The following is a 9,895-nucleotide window of genomic DNA, read 5'->3' as shown; positions in this document are numbered from 1 at the left end:
TTCTAAGAGTAGAATTTCTGGGGAGTTTGCTTAAGGAAATAACATGGGAACCACAGAAAAAGTGCTCATTTTGAGAACTGGTCTCTTATAGGCGGTTTCCCAGGTATGTCATTGTTGAGAGATAAAATGGTACATTTCCCTACCATCTAAAGGGCAGAAAAGTTAAGTGTTAGTTATATGTGGCAAATTAGAAAAAAATACCATATATTGTCTGTTTGAATTGGAATTCAGATTTGTACTCATGGAACTATTTACAATGCTGTTTGTAAGCAAGGGAGAATAAGAAAATTTTTAAATTTGATATATTCTTGAAACATCCCTAAGTATCTTGTAGATATATTTATGTTCTCAGGGTAAATCCCTTTTAAATTTTGGAAAAACTTTAGAAGAGACAAAATGGCATGTATCTTTCTAAAATATTTTAAAAGTAAAGGAGCTAAGTCAGTTTGCATAGGAAGGAATCTTGAAACTTAAGTGGGGACTATTCCAGAAGCCATTTATAGTTTTTTAAATGTTGGTGTGGATATTGGTTTGTTGAAGGAACCAGGCTTGTACTTATTTTTTATTTTTGGTACTGTGCGGATTTTAATAGACCATTTTTTTAGGTTTACAGCAGTAAGGAGCAGAAGATACAGAGATTTCCCATATACCCCTACCCCCACACATGTACCATATAAATATTTTAATAATAAATGTCATTAATATTTTCAGTATTAATTTGGCATTGATAATTCAGATGTAGAATATGCCAAGTAATTTCTTGATATCTTTGTTAGTTTAGCTTGTAGTTTAAAAAGTTTAATCAGTGGACCATTTTCAAAGGAAAGTAAACCTTGCAGACCTCAGTATGTCTTTTTTTTTTTTTAAGATTTTATTTATTTGACAGAGAGAGATAGTGAGAGCAGGAACACAAGCAGGGGGAGTGGGTGAGGGAGAAGCAGGCTTCCTGGCAAGCAGGGAGCCTGATGTGGGGCTCGATCCCAGGACCCTGGGATCATGACCTGAGCCTAAGGCAGACGCTTAAGGACTGAGCCACCCAGGCGCCCCAAAGAATATGTCTTTAGACAACACTTTGTGGAAGAGTGGTACTTAAGTGTAAATACTGAATTAAAGCAACATTTATTGGCACATTAAAAACAAATTTGTAATTATTAATTTAACAACTCTTAAAAACTTATTCAGTAAGACTACATTAAATATTGTTACTTTGGGTATCTCTGAAAATATTAGATATAAATTTCCTTAAGGAAATACTAAGTTAAGATTTTTCAGCAGTTAATACTGATAATCCCTAAACATTCTAAATAAATGTGCTTTTATTCTATTTTCTACATGTCATTTGGGTTTTCTCAATGCAGCACAGTTTGAAATGGAATAAACTTGTTAGCATAATAAGATTTTCTATTTGGCTTAAGATGAATTTTAATAGTAATTGTTTTAGGAGTTTAAGATAAGGAGGAGTAGTTGAGATTTTTTTTATTTTAGAGGTATTTTATTTTTTTAAAGATTTTTATTTATTTGAGAGAGAGAGCGGTGGGGAGAGGCAGAGGGAGAGAGAATCCAAGCAGACTATGTGCTGAGCATAGAGCCCAACGAGGGGCTTGATCTCATGACCCTGAGATCATGACCTGAGCCAAAACCAAGAGTCAGATGCTTAACCGACTAAACCACCCAGGCTCCCCAGTTTTAGGGGTATTTTAGTATTTGCCTTAATTATATTAGAATCAGGAAACTTGGTTCCATGTTTGGAAGTGTGAGCTGTATGTGTAGAACTTAAAATTGTATCCAAAGGGTAGCCATTGGTTTGGATCAAAACATTAGTGTCTTGTTCATTTATTGTATCATTTTGAATCATTGCCTTATTAATTTGATTTGGTCTTATGTTTTAAAAGGGAGGAAAATTGCAAGAGAGTTGGAGTTACTGAGCTAGGTGTTTGGTCTTTTCATGAGTGGAAGTGATAGGCTTTTGGGGAATTTTTGGTGTTTTTAAATTGTCATTTTACTTGTAGAACAGTTGTCTTTTTCTAAGTGGATGTAAAATTTATATATAGTGAAATGCAGAGACCTTAAGGATAGTATTCATTTAATCATAGTAAGTTTATACACCCATATAACCAACACTCTAATCAAAATGTGTAACATTTCTATCACCCTTTTCCTCGTGCCACTTCCAATCAAGGAGCTGTTTAATTTCCAGAAGTTTTTTGTTTTAAAATAATTTGCAGATGTCTACTTGGAATTTGTACTTCGTTTTTGCTGAAGGATGTTTAATTTCCCCTTGGAACAAAGAAGACCATTTTGTAATGCCCATAGTTGTGGTTCCTATATTGCTTCACTTTTAATAGGTAATTCTGAAGTGAATATCCTTATCTGGCGTTGTTTAAGATCAATTACAGGGTCCGAGGATTAATTATATTTCATTTTCTTTCCACAGTTAAGTTGCTTTTACAGAATTAACAGGTCTCCAAGAAATTTTAAAAAGGTAAGATATCCAGAGCTTAAGGCTTGACAAAAAAAAATGTAAAATAGAATAGGACATGTAGGTACACATGGTTTCTGTACTTTACCTCTGGCCAGTGATGCACTAGTGGTAGACAGTTTATTATCATAAGCAAAAATTATATACTGACCATAGATGGCTTTTCAAATATGTAAAACTCATTGTGGTTGGTAAAATTCTTTAACCCACAAAGCTCTCTCTCATGTTTCAGTAGAAGATATGTTTCTAAGTGAGTCTGAAAATAGTTTGGTCTTGTTGTGAAGCAGTGCTTGGCAGACTTACAAAGAAGATTTGATATTTTTGATGCTCATATTGTATAGGATAGGTGATATGAAATATTTCTTCGAAATAGTTGGTTTATTTGTATGTTTAGATGGGAGAAGGTTTATTCTTTAAGAAATTAGATACAGTCAATATTTTTTGTGAACTCAAACTTGTTTTCATTTATAAATGCTGAAGAAGGTAGGAACCAAGTAATTATTAAGTTTAGTTTGGGATAAGGTACTTCAAAAATAAGACTTGCTATTATGTGTACCTTTCTGTCTGCAGGTCATTATTGCTGTGGTTTGAGCTCAGCATGGCTGTAGTCATCCGTTTACTGGGGCTTCCTTTTATTGCGGGGCCTGTGGATATTCGTCACTTCTTCACGGGATTGACTATTCCTGATGGAGGAGTGCATATAATTGGAGGGGAAATTGGGGAGGCTTTTATTATATTTGCAACAGATGAAGATGCAAGACGTGCCATAAGTCGTTCAGGAGGGTTTATCAAGGATTCATCTGTAGAGCTCTTTCTTAGTAGTAAGGCAGAAATGCAGAAGACTATAGAAATGAGAAGAACTGATCGCATAGGAAGAGAGCGACCAGGATCTGGGGCGTCAGGGGCTGGCAGCTTGTCTAACTTTGTTGAGGCTATTAAAGAAGAAGCAAGTAATTCTGGATATGGCTCTCCAATTAATCAAGATGCTGGGTTTCATACTAATGGTACAGGACATGGTGATTTAAGGCCAAGAAAGACACGGCCATTGAAGGCAGAGAATCCTTACTTGTTTCTGCGAGGTTTGCCTTACTTAGTAAATGAAGATGATGTACGTGTCTTTTTCTCTGGTTTGTGTGTGGATGGCGTAATTTTCTTGAAACATCATGATGGCCGAAATAATGGTGATGCCATAGTAAAATTTGCTTCATGTATTGATGCTTCAGGAGGTCTTAAATGTCATAGAAGTTTTATGGGTTCAAGATTCATAGAAGTAATGCAAGGCTCAGAACAGCAGTGGATTGAGTTTGGTGGTAATGCAATTAAGGAGGTTGACATTCCTATGAGAACTGAAGAACATTCTCCACCAAGAGGAATTAATGATCGACATTTTCGAAAACGATCTCATTCAAAATCTCCCAGAAGAACACGTTCTCGTTCTCCTCTTGGATTTTATGTTCACTTAAAAAATCTATCCCTAAGTATTAATAAGAGAGATTTAAGAAATTTCTTTAGAGATACTGATCTGACTAATGAACAGATTAGATTTTTATATAAAGATGAAAGAAGAACAAGATACGCATTTGTGATGTTCAAAACTCTGAAAGACTATAACACCGCTCTGGGTTTACATAAGACAGTTTTACAATATCGTCCAGTTCATATTGATCCTGTTTCTAGAAAACAAATGCTGAAGTTCATTGAATGTTATGAAAAGAAAAGACCAGTGTCAATAGAGAAAGAGAGGCTTGGACATATTTCACAAAAATACTCTCAAGAAGGCTACCCTGGCCAGAAACTGTGTATATATATAAGAAATTTTCCTTTTGATGTTACAAAAGTTGAAGTGCAAAAGTTCTTTGCGGACTTCTCTCTTGCAGAGGATGACATTTACTTACTTTATGATGACAAAGGAGTTGGTCTGGGAGAAGCATTGGTGAAATTCAAAACAGAAGAACAGGCCATGAAAGCTGAACGTTTAAACCGACGGAGATTCTTGGGGACAGAGGTATTGTTAAGACTTATATCTGAGGCACAAATGCAGGAGTTTGGTGTAAATTTTTCCTTGATGCCCACTGAGAGAATGCAAGACCATTCACAGTCATGTGATAGAGATGACCATTCCCATTCATTTGACTCAAGTGATCCACCAATATACTCAGTTGGCCCATCTGAAAACTTTAGGCATCAGCAAGAGGACTTGAGGCAACTGGACAATTTCAAGCAAACCCAGGCGGATTTCCGACAGCTTGACAGGAGCCTTCCAGAAGACTTTAGGCATTCCCCAGAGGACTTCAGGCGCTCCCCAGAAGACTTCAGGCGCCCTCGGGAGGAACACTTCAGGCGGCCTCTTGAGGATTTCAGGCGCCCTTGGGAGGAGGATTTCAGGTACCCTCGGGAGGACTTCAGGTACCCTCGGGAGGAGGACTGGAGGCGGCCACCCGAGGAGGATTTCAGACGGCCTCCCAAGGAGGACTTCAGGCGACCCCCCGAGGAGGACTGGAGGCGACCCCCCGAGGAGGACTGGAGGAGGCCCCTGGAGGGAGACTTTAGGCGGCCACCTGAGGAGGATTGGAGGCGGCCTCCTGAGGACGACTTCAGGCGGCTTCCTCAAGGGGAATGGAGACGACCACCCGAGGAGGACTTCAGGCGACCACCCGAGGAGGACTTCAGGCGACCACCCGAGGAGGACTTCAGGCGACCACCCGAGGAGGACTTCAGGCGACCTCCCGAGGAGGACTTCAGGCGGCCCCCTGAGGAGGATTTCAGGCGACTTCCGGAGGAAGACTTCAGGCGACCTCCCGAGGAGGATTTCAGGCGTTCTCCTGAGGAGGATTTCAGGCGTACTCCTGAGGAGGATTTCAGGCGACCGCCCCCGGAACACTTCAGGCGGCCGCCCCCGGAGCACCTCAGGCGGCCGCCCCCGGAGCACTTCAGGCGGCCGCCCCAGGAGCACTTCAGGCGGCCGCCTCAGGAGCACTTCCGCCGGCCACCCCAGGAGCACTTCCGCCGGCCGCCTCAGGAGCATTTCCGGCGGCCACCCCAGGAACATTTCAGGCGCCCCCGAGAGGAAGATTTCAGGCACCCACCGGATGAAGATTTCAGGGGCCCTCCTGATGAAGACTTTAGGCATCCTCCTGACGAGGACTTCAGGAGCCCCCAGGAGGAAGATTTTAGATGCCCTTCTGATGAGGACTTCAGGCGGCTCCCGGAGGAAGACCTCAGGGAACCTCCAGAAGAGGACCCTAGACTTCCTGACAGTTTTAGACCTCCTGCTGAGGAGTTTAGGAACCCACCTGATGACTTTAGAAGTCATCGCCCTTTTGTGAATTTTGGTCGCCCAGAAGGTGGCAAGTTTGATTTTGGAAAGCGCAGTATGGGAAGTTTACCTGAGGGGAGATTTATGCCTGACCCAAAATTAAATTGTAGTTCAGGTAGAGTAACACCTATTAAGATAATGAATCTTCCATTTAAAGCTAATGTTAATGAAATTCTAGACTTTTTCCATGGCTATAGAATCATACCTGATTCAGTTTCAATACAGTATAATGAACAAGGATTACCTACAGGGGAAGCCATTGTTGCTATGATAAACTATAATGAAGCTATGGCTGCTATTAAAGATCTAAATGATAGGCCAGTTGGCCCTCGCAAAGTTAAGTTACTGTTGCTCTAGAGAGCATTTCTAAATTCAGTAACGTCCCCACAGTATTGATGCAGTAAAATGCATTTGTTTTTAAGTGTTTATTTTTAATGATCTAATGAAAAACATTTTAATTTGACTTGTGAATAGAACAAATGTAAATATTAGAATGTGAATCTGGTTTTCTTTTGCTTGCAAATTGCCATTCAGTTTTTCTAATTTAAAATTATATATGCCCCCCCCTTTTTTTTTTTGGACAGTGGGGGAGAAAATTCCGAGTGCATTAATTTTTGTTGATATCTTGGGTAAACCTCAAGACTTGTATAGTAGAGCTGTATTTGGGGAAGATAAATTTTATATTCACTTTTGTTTCCAGTCTGTAGTCTGCATCTTATACTGTATAAGGAAATGGTCAGTGATTTATTGTTCAGGTTTAGCATTTTTATTGCTAACTGCCTGCAGAATTAATGCCCTCTTCTTTGTCTGAGATATTACTGTGTTAAGCCTCCCGTTAATTATAAATAGTTCAAAATAGACAGACTGTGAATTTGAAGTTTACTTATGTAAAAAGCTTAGGAGATTCTTGAAGTTTCCATGTTCGTAACTGCAAAGTTTTATAAAAATAAAAAAATTGCAACTGAATAGACCAACTAATTAACTTTACTTGTATTTGTATAAAAAGAAAAAAGAATTACAGCTTCTTCTGTGAAGTTTTCAACAGCTACCTTAGTATTTATGATAGGATGGACCAAACATCTATAATAGCATAGAGAGCTATGTTTAGTTCTATGGTTTCCTCCACATTTCATCAACCAAACTGATAAAATTAACTCAAAATACTTAAAAGTTACTAAAAAGTAACTATAGCTACAAAGGACATTCAGACTTCTGCTGGGAAGAATGTGATATATGGATATAGTTTCTTTTTAGGAAGAATTTAGTGATGATTCATTTAACTTGTAGTTTTTATTAGGTTCTCATTTTTAAATTTCAAGACTTTGTATCCAAAGACTCAATAACTAAATATAATCAGACTTCTATGAGATTGAATTTTGACTTCTTTGATGTATTTAGTGTGAGCATTTTGTAAACACTGGATTTGATTTTTTTAATACCCATAATAATATTAATGGCTAACATTTATTGGGCACTTACTGTGTGCTAGGCAGTAAAAGTGATTTACATGCATAATCTCAATTTAAATATTCCTTAAGAACTATGGAATATTATTTACGTCTCTTTCAACAAGTGAGATAATGAAGTTTAGAGGTTCAATAACTTGCCTAAAGTCATAGCTTGTAAATCATGGAGACAGTTTCAACCCAGACAGACCACTGACTCCAGTTGATGCTCTTAACACTTTTGCCTACTAACTTTGTTAAGTGGTACTTCTCATTTTAGTAAGATCATGCTAAAAATACTTTGAAATACTTTCTTCACACATTGCTGCTTTAAAAAGAGCATTAAAAACAAAATTAGTATGCTCATTGTTCATAAAAGACAAATTAACTTTAAAAGTTTTTATATATCCAGGGCTTCTCTTGGATAATAACATTATAAATTGACTTCTAATTAAAAGTTGTTTATCAAATATGATTTGACTTTGGCCTTTAAGTTTACATAAAACCAGGTTAATTTTCTCAATTCTGTGATCCAGGTTTCCTATATTGAGCAAATAAGAATAAAATTTGAATTTATATATGGTTGTTCAGTCATTTAATAATAGGATATTGCAGAAGTAGAATACTTTGTCAGTACTTAGCCATTTACTACCATTTTGGATGAATCTTCAGTGATTTAAGAAGTCTAAGAGAAACCAATTCAAGTTTCTGTGTGTTTAATTATAGTGAATATAATTGCTAGTAGAATGAGTAAACTGGTAATTTGGTTTGAAAAAGCACATCAGTATGCTCTTTAAACTAGTAAGCTTATAAATAGCCAGGAGAATGATAAATTAATAACCAAACTAAACAAGATGAACAAAATAGGAAGAAATGATATTTGAATGCTCAAAGATTATTTAGATGGTTCATTCGATCAGTCGTCTTGAGGAATGTATGGAAGACTTTAAAACACTTCTCAGATGGGTAGCGGTAAGAGCTAAGATGAAGCCTAAAAGTGAAATACCACATAATGTGGAACTTTTTCTCAGAATGGGCTGGGGTATGATGGTGGTAGTAAATAAGAGGTCAACGATAGTAAACACAAGCTTTGTATTTTGATTGTAAAATTAATGAATTGATAGGAATAGATAACTTTACTCCATAATCATTTAGTTTATTTTTAAAATTTTAAAAATAAAAAGTTAATTATAGAAAACTGGTTTCTACTGAATACAACCATTTTTGCACATTTTTCCCAATTCTGCTTTCAGTGGTATGTTGATAAATTGGCCATGGTAGGAGTTCTTATGCCATGGAAGTTGACAAATGCAACATAACAGGGCATTTTCCATGTTGGAGAGCCAGTTAACCAAGCACAACACCAATTTCAAACACGTAAGTTCTTACACACCCATCAATATAGTTGATCTTGAACGACCTGGGTTTGAACTACCAGTGTCCACTTACATGTAGAATTTTTTCCATAAATACAGTACACTATTTTCTCTTTGATTTTAACAATATTTTCTCTAGCTGACTTTATTGTAAGAATACAATATATAATGCATATACAAAATACATGTTGATTAATTGTTATTGGCAAGGCTTTTGATCAAAATTTATGCGGATTTCAACTGCACAGAGGTCAGCATCCCTGACCCTGGCATAGTTCAAGGGTCAACTATATCAGCCAGTTTTGCCTCCTCTCTCCTACTCCCAGATATATCTGGTACACTAGGAGCATACTGGTTCTCTAGTTTAATACCCAGTGGCATTTTTATTATCTTAAAGCCAAACATTTTTGTCAGAGGTATCTGAAAAATATAGTTCATGTCTAGAAAATAAAAATAATCCCATAAACCAAGAGGTAGTTAAGAATCATTATATTGGGAGTACACTTTATCACTTAGAATAAGCAGTGGCTCTTGGTTCACCTATCACCTATTAAGCAGTGAGCCCATTACCTCCATCTTTGTATTAAATGTTAGTTATTACTGAGCTGCATTAGATACTATATATTTATGATCTATAATTATGAATTAATGATATCATTTATTCTCAATAACCCTAATAAACTTAAACCTATTTTGGAGATAAGAAATGGAGGCCTATAGGCTAAGTAACTGGTCAGGTTACCTTTTTTTTTTTTTTACAAGGAAGCTGAAAGGTTTTTACATTTTTAAAGATGGTTACATTTTTATGTGTATGTGCGTGAGAAAAGCGATAGAAGTTTATTAAGTGAAGATACAGAAAAAGCTCTCAAGTGAGAGGGGTCCCAACAGGGTTGCTGATGAGGGTCTTTAGGGTTAGTCTTTTATAGAAAGCTAACCACGGAACTTAAATCCTTTTAACATCTCTATTGATAACACTTTCAATGGCTTACTTCCTTTTTAGGTCTCAGTTATTCTTTGTTGGTCACAGGTGATTATCATAAAGACACCCACCCCACCCACCTAGGGCAGGGTGGTCCTCCACCCCACCCCACCCCACCCGCCTAGGGCATAAGTACCTATGTTACTAGCCTTGATTTCGTTTCTCAGCCCACAGATTATAAAAATATTTACTCTAGCCCTTTAAGTTTGCCAACCTAAGTCTGGTCTAAAAGAAACTTAATTTTACATTGCTTAAAGTATTATGTATAGTAATCCTTTTGTCTTTTTTTTTTTTTAAGAT

The 9,895-nt window shown here is 37.3% G+C and overlaps 1 protein-coding gene across 1 annotated transcript; it reads left to right on the top strand.

Annotated features, from left to right (window-relative positions):
- Window positions 1-3,036: 3,036 nt before the first annotated feature.
- Window positions 3,037-6,152, top strand: RBM12B (RNA binding motif protein 12B). Its single transcript, XM_044914257.1, has 2 exons — window positions 3,037-4,795; window positions 4,865-6,152. Exons 1-2 carry the CDS (start codon window positions 3,078-3,080, stop codon window positions 6,150-6,152), a joined length of 3,006 nt encoding a protein of 1,001 aa, XP_044770192.1. The 5' UTR covers window positions 3,037-3,077.
- The last annotated feature ends 3,743 nt before the right edge of the window (window positions 6,153-9,895 follow it).

Source organism: Neomonachus schauinslandi, chromosome 4 (assembly GCF_002201575.2).
Source record: "Neomonachus schauinslandi chromosome 4, ASM220157v2, whole genome shotgun sequence".
NCBI classification, from domain to species: domain Eukaryota; kingdom Metazoa; phylum Chordata; class Mammalia; order Carnivora; family Phocidae; genus Neomonachus; species Neomonachus schauinslandi.
This window is presented reverse-complemented; position numbering and strand designations above follow the sequence as displayed.